Source organism: Myiozetetes cayanensis, unplaced genomic scaffold (genome assembly GCF_022539395.1).
Source record: "Myiozetetes cayanensis isolate MyiCay16 unplaced genomic scaffold, myiCay2020 scf10, whole genome shotgun sequence".
Taxonomy (NCBI): Eukaryota; Metazoa; Chordata; class Aves; order Passeriformes; family Tyrannidae; genus Myiozetetes; species Myiozetetes cayanensis.
Genome location: NW_026086605.1, coordinates 14,204,182 through 14,225,480, shown reverse-complemented (window position 1 = coordinate 14,225,480; position 21,299 = coordinate 14,204,182). Strand labels below are relative to the sequence as shown.

The window sequence follows — 21,299 nt, the reverse complement described above, 5'->3', positions numbered from 1 at the left end:
ATTCTCATTTGATATAAAGCATGGCTGGGAAAAGAAAGATCTAACCTCCAACTGTCACACAGACCAAGGGTTAACAACATCAAAAAAAAAAAAAAAAAAAAGTATTTTTACCATTTTCCTGTCATCACAAGTGTTCTATGAAACAAAGTACTACTGCTGAAGAGAATCACATCTATTTTAATGCTTTGCTTGCTTAGCTCCCTGTAATAACCAAGTCTCAAAATCCACCTCCAAATTTCTCCATGTTCAACATACAGATTAACAAAGAATCTATTTTAATGCTCTGGGACACTATACTGGTATAAAGCCCTCTGGCTAAGTCAGCGTTATTTAAGGATAGGATACGTACTACTGAAAAGCTACATTATTATTGTTAACATCACACTGGGATTTAAAAAAAGTCTTTAGAGAAAAGACATCCACTGAAAGGACCTGGCACATAACATACACAGTGCTCGGTACATCTGCTTCTCACTTCTCTCCAGGATGCAACAAGTCATAGATGAAGTGCGTAACAAGAGTCCACAAGGATTCAGAACAAAATCCAGAGAAATGAGTGCAAGTCTGCAATTCCAGAGAACCCTCTCAAGCAATGTGCATTTTCTGTCCCTTCTACAGCATGTATCAGCATCACAGTGTGCAACAGTGATTCTACACCTAAATAATGGTCATACTGGTAGTTACAGAGGGTTACACCTGACTTCATTGATGCTGAACAAACTGCAGCCAGCCTCATGTACCACACACCTTGTACACGTAACCACAGGTGCCAGTACTATGCCACATCCTCTCTGGACCCACAGAACTGAGCAGGACAGTGCCAGATGCCGGCCCTGCCATCCCTGTGTGTTGGACTTTGGCCCTCACTTGATCCACAAACAAGGGAACAAACAGTACAGAGCCCCAGTGGCTTCTGCTGCCTTCCTAGGAAAATAAAGCTGGAAATAACCTGTCCAGGATTGAAAGAAAAGAGCTGGTGGGGAAGGCTTATGCTAAAGACTTGTGAAAAAGTATCAAACAAGGTTTGAAGTATTTTATTAATAGAAATATTAAATGGAAAAGTAATCTTGAAGGGAGAAATCTGAGACAATAATATTTTTCCAAAGAGAAATGCAAAAATTCAGTCAGCTGTTAGCAGTACATGGGATTGGTGGTGGTAGTGGGTTGTTAGATTTTCAAGTGTTTCAAAGGCTATTATAAAGCTAAATCCAGAAATTAAATAGCAGTTTAAACCATCTACTGTTTCTGTACTTCACTAAAAAATTTACTTGTTCACAGGAGCTTCAAGATAAAATTCTCCCATCAAGACCCAAAATCCCTCATACTCCCAGTCAGCCTCTCCAGTACAATTAACTCAATCCTAACTAAGAATAAAGGGTTTCTAAATGTATGCAGATTAGACCATTAGAAATACAAAACCTAAAGATTTTTTTTTAATTTAACATTGTTTCACACCTTGAACTGATTAGGCAAGAGTACGTGATTATTTTAAAAAAACCCCACTTGTTCAGTGCTAGAGTACAATTGCAAAGCCAAAAAGCCATATTTAAAGTTTCCTGAATTACAAGACTCCCTGCCCCAGACCCTTTCTGTTTTTTGAAGTTGTTGGTTTATGCTAGGAAAAATTAATAAAAATCATGTAGTGATTTAAATCTAATTCAGCATGGTTCATCACCCAAATCATTGTTACCCCTAAAATAAACTTTCTTGTTAGCTAACTTTCCCCTAAGTGAAATGAAGTCTAAATATATTGTAAAGACTCTAAGACTCTTCATGCATTTAACTGATCTTATATCTCCATGGAAATCCACTTATCACTAAACCCAAGAAACAGGTAATGGAAAGATCTGTGGCTAAGCACCAAATTGGCCAAAATAACAGGTATTAGTGTTCTTAACTGCAAGTTAAACCTGTCTTGATTTGCAACAATTCTTATTTGGCAGGTGGGGTGAAGGTATTTGCCAAAGGTACAAGTTGAAAAACACATTACTCCAAAGGGTTAACACCAAAAGTAAGTTAAAATTAACAGGAGGTAAGCACACATTTTTAGTTAAAAAAAAACCACCAAAAAACAGTTTTAAAAGGTCATAGTAAGTTGCTTTCTCTTACCCATTTCCCGAAGTACTGGAGCACCCTGGAGAGTGACTCAGAGAGGTGCTGCCAGCACAAGGACTCTTCTTAGTGGATAAATCAAGCACACCGTCTGTAGAGACAAAAGAATGACTTCAGTGTTTGAAGAAGCAGGATCAGCTGTGCTGATCTTGTCTTCAGCTGAAAAGACAAAACAAGTCTTTTGAGCTAAAGTCACATTTAGCACACAGTATTTTTTGTTTTATTATATTTCTAAACAAAATAAGGGTCGGAATTGTTTTCAATATGGTTTACATGTGACTTCAACATAGTCTTCAGAAATCAAAACAAAAATTAACAAAATTAAAAGTGCATCTGTTACAAGAGACATAGCTTAAAAAATTACCTACAAATGACAGTTCAGGATACAACAGAGCCAATTGCATAACTAACTCTCAGTGGTCCAAAAATGAGACAATCTTCAAATTCCTGAGATATTTTACCCCTTGAAGGGGAGCTGTAAACCAGTATTTTAATTCTGGTTTTTTAATCCAAATCTCTTGTAGGAAAATTCATTGGGAATTTTGTACTGGAAACTCACTTTCAAGTGAGCACACAGGTGTGAGACTTCTCACGTGGCAGCCAGCTTCATCTTTTTTTCCCATGTCTCCAATGGGTTCCTACCAGCAAAGCTGCTGTCTCTCCCCCTCTGTTGTGTTGTTTTATTCCCTCTCTTCCTTATAACAAATTGTTTTTCCTGCTAGACTCCTTCCTCCACTCTCTAATGGCACTTCCTTACCTTCACTCATATTCCTCTTACATAAACTCTGCATTTCTAGGTACCAGAAAAGGGAGTGCTTTTTGCCAGAAAAGCCTTGCTCCTGCTGCACTGAAGCAGCTTGAAATTCCGGTCATTTTAATAAGGACAACATTTCCATAAAAGCAGCCCGGCCATCTGAAGTTCCTGGAAACTTTGAAACGAGGAATTTGTGAGGCAAAAAGAAATGAAACCTGTTGGCAAGGTAAACTCGAGATGCTTCAGAGCTCCTTGCTCTTTCCATCTAATCAAGTAAACACCACTTAACACAAGAACAATGTAAGACGGCTTTCAGATTGCTCAAAGTTCTCATTTGACATATGGAGAAAAAAACATGATAAACAGTGAACTAGAATTAACTTACGGAAAGCTGTTCCACCCACTGCATTTGGGAACACACCATAACCCAAACTTAAGGAAGCAGAAAATTCAATCTTCTCTTTCAACAACACTTATGCAGGCACAAGATACAGACCCTGGATCAAGTAGCACCTCCTTTTCAAGCAGCTACACTGAACAGCACAGGCTGCTGCCACAGCCTCTTGCATCCACGCTTCCTCCATCAGAGGGAGGAATCAGTATCACCTACAACTCTCTGAGGGCAAGCTGGACCAGCCTCATACCCCACAGAGAAGTTTACAACTAGCTGGGTACCTCTCAACCCACTAGAACAAAATGTAACACAAAGCACCACTAGCAGTCTTTCATGACAGCCTCTGAAATCTCTCATTAACAAATTTGGCAAAATCTCTTTCCAATTACATTAAATGTAAATTGGAAACAAAAATTACATCAGCAAACAGATTACTGTGTAAGTCAATATGCACATGTTCTAATTCCATAACAAGTGTTACAAGCATTATAAATTATCTTACAGCTTTTTCCATCACATGGTAGCTAAAGAACAGTTCATGTACGTGCTTTCTTCATCATACCATCCTCTAATTAAAAAGGAACAAAAGCGAAACTGATTCTCTCCCTCTCTTTCAGTACAAAGTTTCGCAATGAGAACAGTTTAACATTTATAAACATATATGCAAAACACACTCATGAAATGCATTTATAATGAAGTTAGCTAGAAACAAATGCCTATCAGTTAACTGTACAGCTCCTCACTTCAAGAGAGACACCATTCAACCCTCCACTGCAGTTTGCAACTGAAATGTCATGACAGTTTTCAGTAAGTGCTGTAAGTGCAATGTCCAGATGCCCAAGCTGCCTAAAATTGGACACATAAAATTAACCCTCAAGTTCAAAGAATAAAGGGATAGCAAAAGGCTTTTCTTTTTTTTTCTTAAGGCACAATTACCACTCGCAGATGGACAACCTACTGTGATAGAAGGACTTCAGGCACTAACACATTTCTAAAGAAGGGTAAAGGGGCTAACTTTAATCCTCTCAGTAAGATACACTTAAGATAACCTCTGTTCAACAGTTTCAGGAAAAAAAAGTTCACATACTACATCACTCACAGAATTTGCTTGCCAAAAAAAAAAAAACCAAAACCAACAAAACCACACAACATTTCTGATGGAAAGCAAGGTTTTTGAATTAAAATAAGCTCTGAAACACTGTTACAAGTTATTCAATCTGTGCTTTGCAGAACAAGTCTATTTTTAAGGTAGGAAAGAGACATTTCTTCCAAGCGCACAAACCTGGAAGTTTGGTGCAGTTCATGGGTATCATTTTTACAGCCTTCACAAAGCAATTTCTCACAGACTTTTAAAAGATACTCTTCTTACACTGTGACCAAAAAGAAAATAAATCAGCTCTTCAGTCAGAGTGAGTACTGATCTTCAGAGAAGAGACAACATTATAGTTTTCATGACCACATGAACTTGGTCTTATCAGCAAGCATACAGCCTATTTTGGCAGACTGTTTTTTGAAGCTTCCAGTAGGAACAGCACATTTGTCCTGAGTCTGGAGCATGTCCATCCCCTTTGCCCTTCTTCAGAAGAATCACTCATGTCTATGGCTCTAAATTCTTTCAAAAAGTCTCCTCTCCTGCGCCACATCTACGTAGTCATTATTTTACTGCAAAAACATCTACGTCTTTTCCACTTTACATTTTATGCAAAAGTGCAGCCTTCTAATTGTCTGGATTTGCAATGAGAATGCCATTAATGGATTGCCGTAGGATGGAAGACACTGGTAAGAGTCCTACCTTGTTCACTAGGTTCTGACTGAGACTTTCTGACAGTAAGGTCCAGAGGTGAGTCTTGGTCAGCCATGAGCAGTTTGCTGAGCACAGGGTTCTGAGCAGTTGCAGCCGTGGGAGAGGAGGCGACCAGAGATGCTTTCAGCAGGCTTTGGTTCTTTGTGCTATTGGGCTGGCTGGAGTCCTGAGTAGAGCTATTTTTTGAGGTATATTCAGCAGCAAACTGTCGGATCATTCGCTGCATGATCTCACGGGCCACTAGGGGAATATTGGGGTCAGAGACCCTAGGACTGTCTGCAAATATTAGAGATTTCTTTTAAGGAAGTACTTTAAGTAAAACAGCTTTTATATTAAGTCAGTTTATTTACCCAAAAAAAGTCTAGGGGAAAAGAATGAAAGCCAAAGATAGTTTCTGTAGAAAATATACTTAAGTCTTAGAAAACCTGAACAAGAACCATTGCTAATTCTGGTACAGCCTTTCAAAAAGAAAGGTTTCAAAAAGTTTCCTAAAAGAAATATACAATCTCATCTTTTGTTTTCACATACAGATATATTCAACCAGACCTTTAGAGATACAGAAATGGAAAGGACACCTAGACCCATGAACAAAAGTACCAAGTAATGAAGCCCATTCTAAAAATATTGAACAGGTTATTCAGTGCAAGAATTGAGTAACTTACCTGCAGCTACAGAAGGGGAAAAAGTTGCAGCAGTCCCCTACAAGTCTCCCGAGAATTATAGCCCTACAGTTCTGATCATCCAAAATAACTCACACGAAGATCAAATGTTCAAGTGTCTTCCATCTCATTCTATCTATTCCTTTTGACATTCCTATCATTGTAATCAATGCACCATCAGAGACCACCCAAGGAACTTGCAAATACACAAAAATCCAAGATGTGTCACATGAAAAGTAATTTGATTTCTAGAAGAGTTGCTAAATCTATTAGTAAGTAATGTGAAATGGAACAGGTAGATATTCCAATTTATTTATATGAAATAGTGTATAAGTACAAAGGTATTTGAGGGTGTGGGCAACTAAAATTTATTGACAAAAATCAGTATTTTAGACCAGTATTAATCCACGATGTGAAGGCAAATCTCGAACTCCGAAATCACAGAAGCTAAGCTCTGCCACTTCACTTCAAACATTGATTGTGTTCTCTGACCAAATCTTTAAAAGCAGCTCTCAAAAAGGAATAATAGAGAAGTGTTTACTTCCTCTTTAAAAAAAAAATTGCCCTGGTTGAAAGGCAATATATTGAGACTGAACTATTAGATGCATTAGCAAAATTTTCTGTAGGACATTACAATATTGTATTTGCCTTTTGCCACCATTTTTTACAAAAGTGCATCAATCCAACAAACCAGCTTTAACATATGTGTAAAAGATGACTGACATGAAGGTTTGAGCAGGGTTGCCCACAAAACAGAGAGCAGCAGCAAGCAGCCACAGTGTTTCTCAACGAAAAATCGTATCGAGTTTTAACACTCATCAAGTCCAAATTCCTTCCTGGTAAGCACAGCTTTCCACACCTGAGACCTTATACAGTCACTACGTATATTCTCATAGCGACAAAACAGCTGTAAACTTGCAGGACATTTATGTAAATATGTAACCATTTTCTTGTAAAATCTACAGGATGTTTTACTGTTGCTAAGTATGAAATACTACTGTTTTAGGACGACACCAATAAAGGTGCCAAACTTAAATTTTGGTACATTTATAGTCTCACTTCCTTCCCAAATGGTCCACAAGGACACTAGCCTAGAAAAGTGTGGAGGCTTTGTTCTGCTGCGGTGACATTTCTTCCACTTTCTAGCCTCTTCACTATAAACTGCTGAAGGACATAAAAAGGTTCTAGGGAGGTCCAGAGGGACAAAAATTGATGGCATGATCACACTAATTTGTGTGACACCGTTTGATGTGTGTTTGTAGCATATACAAGTGGGGCTGGCAGGAATGCAGAGCTCCACGGCACCTGTGTTTTATGAACGAAGATTCAGGCCTGTACTGTGCACCACGTTTATATGTTCAATACAGTAATGCTTGCAGCTGAACATATTTACACACTCAAATAGAATATTACATATGCCTACAGCCCTGCATCTTTGTAACCTGTAACTTCAAAGAATCAGCCCAGAATGACTACTTTCTAGTGCTGCTCAAGATAAACTCACTAATTCAGGATACAAAACTCCATTTTCAAGCAGAAGGATAGTTACCTAGTTACATTAAAGACTTCTTGCTTAATATAAAGCCTGAACGCTAAGGATTAAAGCTGTTAAAAAAATGAGTGGAAAATATGAGCTGGTGCCCCTGCAGCATCTCTTGAAATCAACCAGATGTTTATCTTGACTCCTGTCTAGGTTTTTAAAAATACAAAAACAAAAACCTAAACCTAAAATTAACTAAAACATGGAAATTCTCAGGGAAGAAAAAATATAGGAAATATGTATCAGTTATAAATAGTCTAAAGCAGTACCTCTGAGCTTTAAAACATTAGCAGCTTTTGTGTATTTTTATACTGAAATCTTAAAAGGGTAGTATCAAACAAAAAAAGGTCTGATTTCATTAAACCAGAAGAAGGTCCTATTCTGCTACAAAGTAAAGGTAATAGACAACTAAGTTCCACCACCCTGCTTTCATTAGAAAACATGAACATTTGAAGGAAGCATTACTGAGTCAGAGTGACACAGACACGAATTTCAGAGAAAAGGATGTAAGATTAATGGGCATTAAACCTGTTCAAAAAGTTTGCTGATCTTGCTAATTACCTATTTACGTTCAGTACATGACTGTGCGGCCTCAACATACAACAGGCACCTGTTCACAGAACATCTGCATTTCCCCTGATCTGCCTGGTCTACAAAATCCCTGTCTCAAATGTTACTGGCACTGAGGATGGAAAGAAGGAAAGAACTAATCGCTGGCATGAAGCCAGGAGAGTTCAGCATCTCTGAGCAATGTAGGAATGTCAGAGTTCTGCCGTTCTTTGTGTCCTCTTTGGTATGACAGTGCCTGGGGACCTTACGGCAGTGGCATGAGTTAGATTTCAAGCAATCTAAATACGGACAAGCTTGACAACAATGCACTGACGATTCAGAACTGACTTCCTGCCAGGCTTCTACCCCTCCCTTATTACTCTTGCACCATGCATAGTTTTGCCAGAGGAAAGAAAACAAGAGTATACTAAAAAAAATTCTCAAACATTCCTTAGACATTTGACATGTTTTATTCTTCATTCCATGTATCTGGCCATGGACATAGTATTATACCCCTCATTAGCACACTGCAATATCTGCCACTAGTTTCCCAACAAATTAGAAAAGCATACACTTTCCTAGAAGACACACACAGACACATGTCGTAAGTAAAAATTTAAGCTCAGTGTTAAAGGAATAACATCTTTTATAAACAATCTAGAAGTAATGGAAGTGCCCTTCTTTTTCCTCACCAAAAGAAATAATATGGAAAAAACCTGTGTTTTTTCTAGATTTTAGTTTTCATAAATTCCTTCTAGATTTAAAGAGAGATGGGATAAATTTAAAAGCAAAAGGAAACATTTACCTTAAAAGAAAAAAAAAAACCCAAACTTGAAAAGAAAGCCTTGGAATAAAGGCATTATCTGAACTATCGGTAGTAATGCAGTAACTATCCTTCCTACCATCCTGCATGTATTGCAAAAAGTATAGAAGCATCATAATGTATAGCTTGTATTTATTCATTTGAGCCATAAAAGAAAGGCTAAGATACTGTTATCTACTTAAAACACCTTTAAATATTTTGGTCACTGGGAGAAAGGGTTGAGGACTGGCTACAGCAATTTCTAATTTGTTAAACTGAAGCCCTGCATTGTCCCCCAGCAGATAGGTTGGAATTACTGATTTGGCAGATTTTCTCACACATGGGTTAGACTGATAAGTACGATGTACTTTCATTCAGGATGCATTTGGAAGCAACCTCGGGATTCCCATTTCTCAGATTTGTAGAAAAGAGTGAAATGAGGTTTTGCCTTCCTAAGAGCACAGTTTAAGTGACAACTGTCCAGAATATATTTTGGGGATTTTCTAGCACTGAGCTGCTGTTACTGTTCTCAGCATATTCTACAGCACAGATTTTCCAATTCTTTTGCTGATCACGTTTTGAATTCTTATATATCTCCCTTAGCACTATTCCAACAATATTTTATACTGTAAATTGCGGGTGATAGGGTGGGTAATCACCACTCATAGTGAGAAGACTGATGACCTTTAAGAAAAACTGCATTAGTACACATTCCATTAATATAAAATAAATATTTTTAAAAAAAACATTACCCACCTACTACCACCACTGCCACTTGACCTTTGTTCCAAACAACCCACTCACCTAAACACTGGTTCAGGGGAACAGTTCTGCTGGGTAAGAACTGAGTCATCTCTCCAAAAGTGAAAACACCAGTGTTCTCATGGAGAGATCTGGTTTAGGGTTAAATATGTTATACTCTCTTCCTCAGTCCCAAGCCCACACTGTTGTATTGCTACATTACTTGAGAGTCAGTTTGTACTCTTAATGAATATATATAAAGAAGACAAACGAAAAATACTGAACATACAGTGACAACTTGAACATCAGATCTTTGATAACTGCATTGCATGCAAAAAGACCACAAGAGACACTATTCCCCCCTCCCCCCAGTAAAACTGACCTTTTCTGTAAAAGACTGCATTGAGGAACTCTTCCGCTTGCCTTTCAAAACGAATGATTTTTGCTTGCTCTTGTCTAAGCAGAGCTTCTTGTCCAGCTTCCGAGGCTGGCTCATCCAGACTGACTAAGTGTTCCTGCAAAGATATTTAATATTTGTAAGATCTTCCTGACTCCAAAAGTAATAAAGTTTCTTAGGTATTAAATATTTTACTAAATTCAAAACTTTTTTAGGTTTTCAGCACAGAGTTGAACCTATTGAAACCACAACTTGTTTTTTGACTGCTTCAGAACATTGTACTTTGTCCTGTTTTCTTGTTGTAAATGCAGCAGAAGCTTGTAAGTTTTGATAACATTATGGGAAATAAGAGCCCAGTACAAAGAAGACAACTTAGATATTTTACAACATTTGGCTGCAAATCTCAGATCTAGCACTTGTTCTTTGGCTGTTACTTTCAGATCCAAGAAGTAACTGTTGAAGGCAAAACACAGGTAGTTCTCCTTAGTCTACACAGCATTCATGCAACTGAGCAAAAAATGACCAAGCATTAACAACAAACAGGTCCTTTTATGAAGAGGCTCAGTAGTAGCCACTTTTAAGTCAAATAAACTTAAGTTAGCTGTTATAACACCTACAATTAACTAAAATCCATTCTCTCTCTTACAATTGGAAACAACTGAGTTATCTCAAATATCTTCAAACTAGGATAATTAAATGTGTGAGATGCCAGGATAAATCACTCATTTTAAATATGCTCAAAAAACTAGAAGGAAAGGTTACAAAAACACAAAATCTAAACACCTGGATTCCTTCCCCAAATACACACCCCTTTTCTCATTTCATTCAGTTTAATGCCTTGCTCCTACTCAGGAGAACAATCCCTTTCTTGTCCCTCTCCCTCCACTTTCATTTTAAGGTATATTAAAGTTACCTGTATTTACCTACTGCAGGAATGCATACACAACCACTCTTTGGGTTTAGGGAGTGTTTTGTTTTGTTAACCTTTACAAAGTATCAGTTACCATAATATCTAGGCTGCAGCTGTTTTTTTGGCCTCTACTGCGTAAGTCTGTTTCAGATTCATATCCTCATGGGACTAGAAGGGAAGGAAAGAACTGGCAATTCATTTATAAATCACAATAAATGAAAAAATAAGTAATTCTCAAGTTTGTGCTGTCTCAACTTCTAGAGGTTTCATGAAGCAAGGATAGATAGCCAGCCCATAGTAAATTAACAAACACAGCTGTCACGTGACCTACGTGCAAAGGGTAATAATATGAAATGCTGTGGACTCTGGCCTGAACAACATGAGCTCTCACATCATATTTGTAATTCAACAGCTTCCAAAAGCTCTCTATCAGAAGTAAAGGGAAATACTATCCAGACAGGGTACAGAGACAAAGCAGCATTTTGTGCCAAATAAAAAGATGAGGAGCATGCGATGAGGGAGGTGACAGGTGAGGAAAACCACCTTTGATGTTATGACGGTAAGAGCCTCCAGGAGTCAAGACCTCACAAAGTGGCTGACGCTCTGTTCCACACCAGAGAGATTCAAACTTCCTTGCTCCCGTAGAAGACAGACGCTTCTTTTGAGATAGTTTTTAATTCCTTCATACAAATCTGAACTGATGGATTAGCTGTAACAGACAGAAGTGTTCACTTCTGTGCCAAGCATCCCAGTGTTCCCACAGTTCATTGGCATTTTATGAACACCCTGGAAATGCAGTTGTACTTTTATGATACTAAAATATATGAAGTATCTGTACAGGATTTCACAATAAAAATATTTGTGGATAATAAGACAAATATTTTTTGAGAGTTACGATTAAGGGGAGACTTCACAGAACATACTTGTATTCTCTTTTTGAAACTGTGTTGCTGCATCTGGCAAAGCTTATTGCAGGATCTGTCCTAGTTACTGACAGACAGTCCAAGATGAGCTACATCATCTTTTAGGCATTATCAGGGTAACTGTTAACTCAACTAATCAATTTGTATAAAAAGTAGACATATGTGCAAATTAACTAATAACAGAAATAATGTAGGCATATAGAAGTGTTGCAGCAATCACTGAAATATCTAAGCCTTCACAGAAGTTTTGCTTTAAAGGGAAACTTTGCAAACTGATGCACAGAGATTCAGCTAGATAAGATCCATTAGAGTTAATTGGCATCCTCTAGCTAAAGTCCCATGAGCCATTGCAAAAAACTTTCTTTTAATTCAAAGGACAAATAGAGAATTCAGAATTGAAGGAAACATTACCCCTTCAACCTGATCTGACACCCTGCCCTTTAACAGACTATAGCTCTGCAAGAAGTCTAAAATAAAAATAACCCTTGGCCAACAAAATGCATTTCAAATCTTTCTAGTATGTTTTGTAACTAAGACAATACACGGTAAATCCTGGCCTAGCAACTTGGTGGAAACAGAGGCCAGTGGCACCATGGCTCATCATAAACAAGTGTACTTTATATTACTCATGTAAGAAGAGTACAATTTAATCTAACAAGGCTAACTAAAGTTGTACATTTTCTTCACAGAGAAGGAATAAAGAAAAAGGGATCAACCAGAAAAAAAATTGTAAGTGGCTTACACTGGTAAACAGCTGAATAAAGGAGCACTTGATCTGCATTCAGAAGAGGAGGGGAATAGCAAGAAAATGGCAGTGCTTAGTTACTACCCCTCAAACTACAGAGCATCTCCTTGCATACATTGTTTTTATCAGTGCCCATGCTAAGACATCAAAACATAAAGAAATACAGTAATATAAAAGAGTCAGATTTAACCTTGCACATAGAAAAAAATAATCTTTGACACCTTCTGGCATCTGCAATACAGCACTGACTACATGAGACAAAATACACTGGAAATGTTTCTGCTTATTGGATTTTTTATTATTTTCTTATCCTTTGTATCACAATTATTCCAGTAATCTCTGCAGTTTATTCACCCCTGGAAGGAAAACACAAGTTTTCACACTAAGGATTTGATTGTGATTGCTATTCAAAGTCAACTTCCAAAAGTGGGGCTTTTTTGTTTCAGTTGGGGGTATGGTTGGTTGGTTGGTTGGTTTGTGATTGTGGTTTTTTTTTCTTTTTACATTTTCCAGCATTTCTTCCCAATAACCATTATTTGGAACAACATTTCGGGCTTACCCTCTCACTCTACAGTCCTGAATCACACCAAAGTTTTCAGCAGCAATAGCAGGAAGAAGAAAAACCTATTAATATTTAGATAGCACTGTCACTGGGGTTTTTTTCCGGGTATTTGTAACCAATGAGCTACTTCTACATATTTATAACACAGGATTCGTTCTATTCTCTCTGTGTTTCTCTTCATGTGGGAAGAATCCCACCAGTGAACGTGCAGTATCACTATACTGAACAACATACCCTCAGAGAAAGACACCTGGAGTGGTTTGCACACGCTCCCTAAGGGGTAAAGCTCTTTTTGTATGTTAAGATAAACAGCATAACTATGTAATTAAGTCAAAGATCCTTTGAAATACAGAGCTCAGGTTTTCAAAACGCAAGGTCAGTCCGTGACCTCGAGAGACCACCTAATCCTGGGCAGCCCAGCCCTGTCAGCACCAGTGCTGGATGCTCACTGAGACCCTCCTTGTAGGAAGTGTTGATACAGCAATTCCAAAAGCTGAACTGCTGACACAAAGAGAAAGGTACGATACATGCTGTTGTTGTGCAGATATGGATACAGCATTTCATGTTTAAACCGCAGGACACACACAGATGAAGTGGGAAGAGCCCACAAGCTAGAACAGTACGAGATAATTCCTATCCATCTTTGCGGAGAAAAAGGAGGGAGGCTTCCCACAGACCACCCATGGTTGACCAGTCAACCCACGGACTCTAGGGATACAATCCAGACTCCCACCATACCCTTACTCCCCACCCCCAGAAGGCAAGATGAGGAACAGTGAGTAAGAAAGGAATGTTTCAGCATCCCTAGGTTGTCTTCTCCAACACTTCATTTTTCTTAAGACTATATAGCCTTTTTAATTCTTAGCCTATGCAAAAGGAAAATAATCGACTATTTTCTGTAGACAAGCCTTAAGGGCACCAGAGACTCTTCTTCCCTTCTACCTGCAAGACCAAGTCATTCTTGCTGCTTTCATTTCAGGGCTACTTTGTTTGCTTACATCTCTCAAAAAGCTACAGTCAGCTGAGGCTTCACCAGCATTTAGGTTTTTCTCTGCATCAAATACCTCTTTGATATAGTCCCCAGAACAGTTTACTATTTTACAATCCTATCACTTTTCAGACATCTGTAACTTGTGACTTGATAACACTAGCCTGTCTATCCTGTCTCTCAAATTTATCAAGATAATTTTCAATTTTGGAGCATGTCCTTTAAAGCACCTACAACTGCTCCCAGCTTAGCATTAATAAAAAATCAGATGGTTTAATTAGTTTTAAGACCTCCCTCACTTACTTAACGTACATATTTTTATATCAAGATGACTGATGTCAGAGTTATCAAATTCAAAACAAATTTATCTTGACTATTGAATATCATTTATTATCTATAGTAAGGGAAGAAAAAATAAATCAGTGGAAACACAATATGCTTACATTAACATTTATGCACCAATAAAACTGAAACCTCGCATTACTACTAAACACAACTGGAGATTATCACAAACAGCCTCTTCAGGTTTTAGCCTCCATAGCAAATTATTTTAAAACCACATAGTACAAAATTGACAGTCTAAATGCTTGAGTTTTTAAAGTGATGAAATCCATTAAAAATGTTTTAGAGCACGTTCCAGCACACTGAGGATCTCCATACACAGTTTAAACACATTCTAAAGCCATCAAAAGTTCTAAGAGTTCTTCAACTAATTTTCAGATATTTCCTTCGCCATCTTCAGTTATTCTACAAGTTAATGCTGTAGATGATAATGGTAACTTCAGAATTATTCAGACACTTAACACAGTTCAAATCTTACTGTTCATGTTCCTCTATAGGGCAAGGCCACCAGATTCAGAGAATTTTATTATGACTAATTATAATCAAGTAATGACATATTACCTCTTAGATGTCTGTGTAAAGCAATGACTTACAAGCTTTTAAAAATAGCCAAATCATACCAGAGTAATTTTGAATTTTAAAACAACTCCTTCACATGCTGTACCCTACCACACTTCTTCACAAGTGAAAGAATTGTGAGAGGTCCTTACACTGAAGACCAAGTTTTTTACAGCACTTTGCAGACCAGATTCATTCTTCTGCCAACAACAGTGTAAGACTCCAGAATCCACTCCTGGAAATCATCTTCTCTCTTGCTATTTTTGTAGCTTAAATATATCCATAAAATAGTTAATGTGCTTAGGAGTATTATCCTTCTTGTTCTGCTCTCACCAACTAATGAGATTAGTTGTGTGTTCATGTGTGTGTGTTCCTTTTTTCTCTTAATACATATAGATTGCTTTATGTCGCTTTAGACAATAGTGTTTTATTTTCCACATACTCAACTGAATATACTCAACTGAATCCTCTTTAAGGATTCATTTCCCAATTTTCCCTTTCTGGGAAAATCTGGCCTTTCTTAAACCAGGCTTGAGCTCCAACAGTAGAGACTCCCTGATTTGATAGAAACATTCTACATGGAGCCACAGATTTCTCCTGTAATGATAGCTCTGTCAGATTATCTAACAAGCCACAAAGAAAGTTAGGAATCATAATTAAAAAGAGGTAAGTCAAGCACACTTAAAGGGCAATCCAACTGAATTGATGGGTCTTCTCTGCACCACAACCTTTCAGAAGGAGAAGTGATAAAGACCACAAGCAATTGAGAATTACCACATTTGCAGATCATCCAAATGCAAATTCACCAAATATGGTCCCATAGGACCTGATCTTCCTCTAACTACGTGTAGGCAGCTAGAGGTGCTAACTGCCTTTTTTGACTTTCTTGCCCATCGATGTCCCCATGCATTACTGCACACAGGTACCCAGGTAGCAGCTCCTTAGGTAACCAGTTATTCTCTGATCATACCACACAGAAACAATGGTTGTATTCTGCATTCTGTGATGAAAGAAAAAAAAAATCCGGTTTCTAAAAGTTCTATGTTATTGCACATAACGCTTTGAATCTGAGCAAAAATATGACCAGGAAAATGTTAGCTCCCTACTTTGTCTGTATTTTATTATCCTTTACAGATGAAGACACTTAAGTCTATTTCTCTATCAAAACCTGTCTTGTATTTTGACTGCCAAGAAGTGCATGCATTTGCTCAGTATTTGCAAGTAGAACTACTGCTACAAATAAATTAATCTTTTTAGAATACTTCAGCAGATGGTTCTCCATCCTTTGAAGAAGTCATGTAATTGAATCTGACTGCTTGTAAAAGCAAGAACCAACACCACTGAAAGAGTGGGAGAGCAAATGTAGTTTTTTACCCCTTAAGCAGCTCTGCCAGCAAACTAATACTGGCCTTCAATTCTCATCCTACAGTCCAGAACTCAGTTTTTCCTAAGCACAACTACTGGTCTCCTACGTTACAGGTAATTCTTAAGGGCAAATGAAATCCAGAAAAAAACCCTGAAGACTTTAGTTGGTTTTGAACTTGTCAGACCAGGTACCTACATGTCACTCCAAGGTGAAAATCAAGGACACTGATTAATTATTCAACTAATCCTAGATGGGTATGGGTAAAGATGTGCTCATTGGGGAAAAAGGCCAGCCACAGCCACATGGTTTGTGGGTATCTTGCTCCCAGCTACAACATCAATTACACACCTTTTAATTCTGTAACTCAGCACTTTATAAGCACAAACCCAAATCATTCCACCCTGCCTGGTTCTTTTCCTAAAATCTTCAGAGGATGCAGGTGAACAATAAAAAAAAAGCAGAATAGAGGGTTAGGCAGAGAAAGCACAACTGCTATCACTTTAGGTACAGGAACAGTTTTAGCAGTTACAGAAGAATAAGCCTCCAACTCCTCAAAAAGAAGAGTTACAGATATCAGTACAGATGCTGAATGGAAGACATTTCAAATAAATTTGCACCATTTTTAATTTAGTTCATTAGCTGAAGGGTGTTCATTATTTGGCTAAATATCAAATTCGGTTACAAACTTTTTTCTAAAAATTCTCTGAGATTTCAATTCAAATTAAGATGTTGTCAAACTCACACTATTTGAAGGCTCTCATGAAAGAATCCTATTTAGCTCTGTATTGCAAGCTAATGACATCAGTGCCAGCAGTGCAGCAATCTGCTGCACCCACAGGAGAAAGGAAGCACTCCCACCCTGCCATCTCTCTCAGCTGACACACAAAAACTCCCTAGACCTAAAAGGAGCCATATTCCTCCCTCAAAGACCAAACGAAAAAAAGACAATCAAAAAACCCAAAATCCCAAACCCAACAGAATTGACAGAGAGGCTGGAGGGCAGTAAACAAACAAAAACCCCAAACCCCAAAACAAACACCAAACAAAACAAACAAACAAACAAAACCCCCACCACTCTTCCCCCTAAAAAACTAAAAACCTCAAAAAACACTACATACTCTAAAGTCTTGTCTCAGTTCTCTCCAGCCTGCTCAGGTCAAATCTCCTTCCTTTTCCCCTAGCAATGCTGCACACCCCTTCTGCATTCTGTATCAACCTGTACACAATCCTAAAATCTCCTTCAATCCCTGATGACAAAACATAGTGGAGTACAGCAGGTGTGACCACATCTGCATCTTTTCTTTCAGCCATTTAAAAGCCACCACACAGTACGGTAGGAAATCATGTGAGGATCCTTAACATTTGGGATAACTACCAGTTGCATAAGGATTCCTTATTGCCAGTTTCTCAGTGATATTCAGTTATGGGCTACACTTGTGAAACCAGGAAGAAAAACCCATCAAAGTAGAGGAAAATATAAACAGTGGTATCTCAGCTTCTGACTAAAGGTTGCATAGAAGCTTGAAAAGGACAAGGCACTGTACCTGATCAGCACACTATACGGTGTGCTCTTAGTTTTTTTCTTTACCTAACAACCACTGATTTTCAAGAGCTTTACTTTAGTTATTGTGGACTTATGAGGATGACTGAGATAGAAACCATCTTTTGAAGATCTACCCATACACTGTCAGATTCTCCCAGACTCTGACCAGTCTCTGACTGCGCCACAAAATTGTTTTCTGCATTAATGCAATGGCTTAACAAGAACTGTGCTAAACACTGAATTTTGTCCTTTTATGAGATGAGGTAAGACAAAAGACAGAAGTCCTTACACCACAAGCATACACACATCTTACCTGCTGTCAGTCTCAGTGAAGGAATTATGCCTTGTCTCTAGTCTAAATGCAAGCATTCCTAAACCTCCTCCCATTCCTTAACAAAAACTGTAATGCAGAAACAGGAATAAACTGGCAACATGGCAAGTATCATTGTAAACAAAGTACTTCCTTTATGGACAGGCCATGCAGCTACACAGGTTAGAGGAAAGAGTGCTTTTGTTTCATTCCTAAGTTGATAGAGATCCACTCTGGTGTTGTTTAACATTGTGAAGGAAAAAGTAATAGCTACGAGTTCCAGTAAATGAAGTTTTGCCAAGGCAGATGATCCTTCCTTCCTATGCTATAGAAAAATCATTATTTCAACACACGGGCTGAGCAACAATCACTTATAGCATGATAGCTTTTGTTTTATATACACCTATAATCTCCTTAATAAAACAAACTGCAAGTTTATTACTTTGGCAAAGCTGACTTGTTTAGGCTCTGTCTTGGTTATGAACAAGCACAGTACAAAATCTACCATACATGAGAGCCCTTTAATAAAAGGATATGGCCCACAGGGAAGGGGATTCCCAGGTACAGAACAAGACTCTAGGTTGTTAAAATGAACTACATTTCCGTATTGAAGATAAGCCCATCATCTGACTGTAGTAAACATGCACAAGCCACAGTTTGGCTCCCTGAGGAACGGTTTCGTGATTCCCAACAAGACCTCTGACAAAGAACTCAACCCCCTCCCCCCCTCAAAACAAATAAAAAACACTGAACAGAAAGGACCAATACATAGAGGAAAAAACCCATAACACCTGCATCACATACGACCAAAAAATGTTGCATAGAAGAAGCAGGTCTGTTCATTAACTTGTGTATTTTAATTCAGAAAACCTTTTTCAAAAGGGAGGCGAAAGGGGTAGGAGGTTGCAGATTTTCCATATTCAGTTAACAGAGCAGCAAACTCCCTCCCTTTGTCCCTCCCCTACAACTACTAGCTTCACACATCTGCATTGTTACCTTCACTTTTTCTCTTCTCAGGCAGCAGAAAAGACAATTTTCATCAAAAGACCAATCAGAAACACCTTCAGGCTCACAGTCTGTAAATCAGAAGAATAGCAAATTACTTCATATTCATAAACCACAACACAACTGGAGCCAAAAGAGAAATGCCAAATTGAATACCTGTTTCACAACATTCTTGCCTGCATTCTGAGGATGCAGGCTTCATTTCGGCCATTTTTCTAAGTCCCCAGATTACCAAACTGTATACATTTTATCATTGCACAACAAATCTGTTTTTCCCAGCACTGCCAAATACACTCCCAGCTACATAAAGATGAACGCACACTCATTAGTAATTTTAGCCAATATGAAACTAACTGTGAGCACTGCCTGGGGGAGGGGGAAAAAAAGCACAAATCACCACGGTAACACACATTTTCTAGAGGCAGAGCTGGGGCTGCTTCTGTCATTAGAAATGCAGAACAAGATACAAACATAGAGATTGAATACCTTTAAACAAACTGAGATCTTTTAATAATCCAGGTCCAAACAGGCCTTCTAGAATACTTTCAAACCCTAAAAGCAAATAAAAGAATTGTTAGCTTTCTAGATTAAGTACGTCACTACAATATTCACAATAGCAGTTCTATATTTATCTGTTCCAAGAACAGAGCTCAACGTGCTTTCTCTAAGTATTACAAGATACATGGGTCAATTGTGATGACTGAACTACTGACAAACCACAGCACAGAGTCCACCGACTCCTGTACTTCTGTAAATAGCTAGGTTAAAAACAAAGAACATTATGACATTGAAATAAACCATTTTGAAAAGAACACAAAAAACTATATGTTCTACAACAGGACCAGTTAATTTCTACACAAACAAAAATACTCTCATTTAAGTCTCTGAACTGAAATAAGGTATGTTTTCCAATTAAAAAAAAATACATTCTTCCATCTCAGTGGCATTCAGGTACTTTTCTGAATTTCAGCAAACATTGGAATCAGTGTTTCCTGAGGAATCACAAGTTTGAGGAGAGAAAATTAAAAGGAAAGGGATTCAGCATTGCCATGTCACTAAGGAACAAAATTTCAATCACAGATCTGCATCTAAGACACGCTCAGATTTACTTCAATGCCATGATTTATGCCTCACATAAAATAAATGTAACCAATTCGAGTTTATTCCAAAAGAGGGAAAACCTTCACCAAAATTACTGCCATTATTGGGAAATGTTAAATCAATATTACACTAAACCCCTGCTGGCAGTAAAAAAAGCTACAGAGCTATTAACCCAATACTGTGAGAACACAGGTTAGCAGAGTGAATACGAAAAGTACAAAGACTACTTCAAGGGGGACGGACAAATTTCACCTGCTTATAGAAATGTATTTGCAATATGACCAGTACAACCTACTATATTCCCCCCCCTTTAATACTTTTGCTTTGTAGGTTTAATAGAGGTTTGCATGTAGCTAGGGGCTCCTAGCTTCTCCTACTTGTCTGGGTCTTTGAGGGGTAGAAGAAGCAGCAGGAAAAAAAATTAAGAAAGAAAAATATGGTTGTAAATTTAGAGAAATTTGCACGGGTGAATTGGGGACAGACAGACTATCTGAAATAGCTATTTTTAAGAAATCAGTCAAAATCTAGACAATCATGTACTATGAAGGAAATCAGTTATTACACTGTAGAAGAGCAGTAATTCTAAAATAATTCTGACTTCATCCAGATCTAATATCAGTTACTGTTTTGCAGAGCAGTCTTCAAAAGGAAAGAACAAATAGCCTTGCACCCCTTTGGGTGTCAGTGAGTGTCAGTGCACCAACACCACCACTGTCAACTGCAGGATCCTACAGAATTTGCAGTCTGCAACATGACTTAGATGGCCAAAGCATTGATGGGGTACAAGATCTAACACCTGTCAGAGCCTGACACTAAAAATCCAATCTCAGAAAGGACCAAGTGGAGAACAAAAAAAAAAAAAAAAAAAAGGGAAAAAGAAAAAGAAAATAAAAGAAGGGGATAAAAAAAAAGAAAGAAAGGGGAAAAAAAGAGTGACGGTGATTAAGCAGTAAAGAGAAATAGGGAGAGATCAGAAAACAAGGTGGAAGAAGAAAAAATGGAAAAACCTCCCATTCAACAGCACCTTGTCAGGCAGAGAAGTAGCACTGCCTCCAAAAAAAGCCAATTCAGGCTTCAGGAAGTGGCAGGAACAGTGGGAAAGGGCCGACCAACCTGACCTAGAAGAAAAATAGGAGAATCAGGGTATTGACCCATAGGTTTATAATGCTGACTCTTTTATGGGTAGTGACCCCT

At 38.0% G+C, this 21,299-nt stretch overlaps 1 protein-coding gene across 12 annotated transcripts in view; it reads right to left on the bottom strand.

Annotated features, from left to right (window-relative positions):
* Positions 1-21,299, bottom strand: part of LCOR (ligand dependent nuclear receptor corepressor) — an 80,069-nt gene that overhangs the window by 29,405 nt on the left and 29,365 nt on the right. For 8 of the 12 annotated variants that reach the window (XM_050305822.1, XM_050305818.1, XM_050305823.1 and 5 more), the window contains 5 exons: positions 19,491-19,556; positions 18,996-19,075; positions 9,738-9,870; positions 5,053-5,340; positions 2,110-2,203 (listed from right to left, as the gene is read on the bottom strand). In XM_050305822.1, the coding sequence (XP_050161779.1) occupies positions 2,110-2,203; positions 5,053-5,340; positions 9,738-9,870; positions 18,996-19,075; positions 19,491-19,556 (661 nt within the window). Of the gene's footprint in view, positions 1-2,109; positions 2,204-5,052; positions 5,341-9,737; positions 9,871-11,205; positions 11,426-18,995; positions 19,076-19,490; positions 19,557-21,299 lie in introns of those variants that run through there. The other 4 variants (XM_050305824.1, XM_050305829.1, XM_050305825.1 and 1 more) reach the window with 3 other exon arrangements.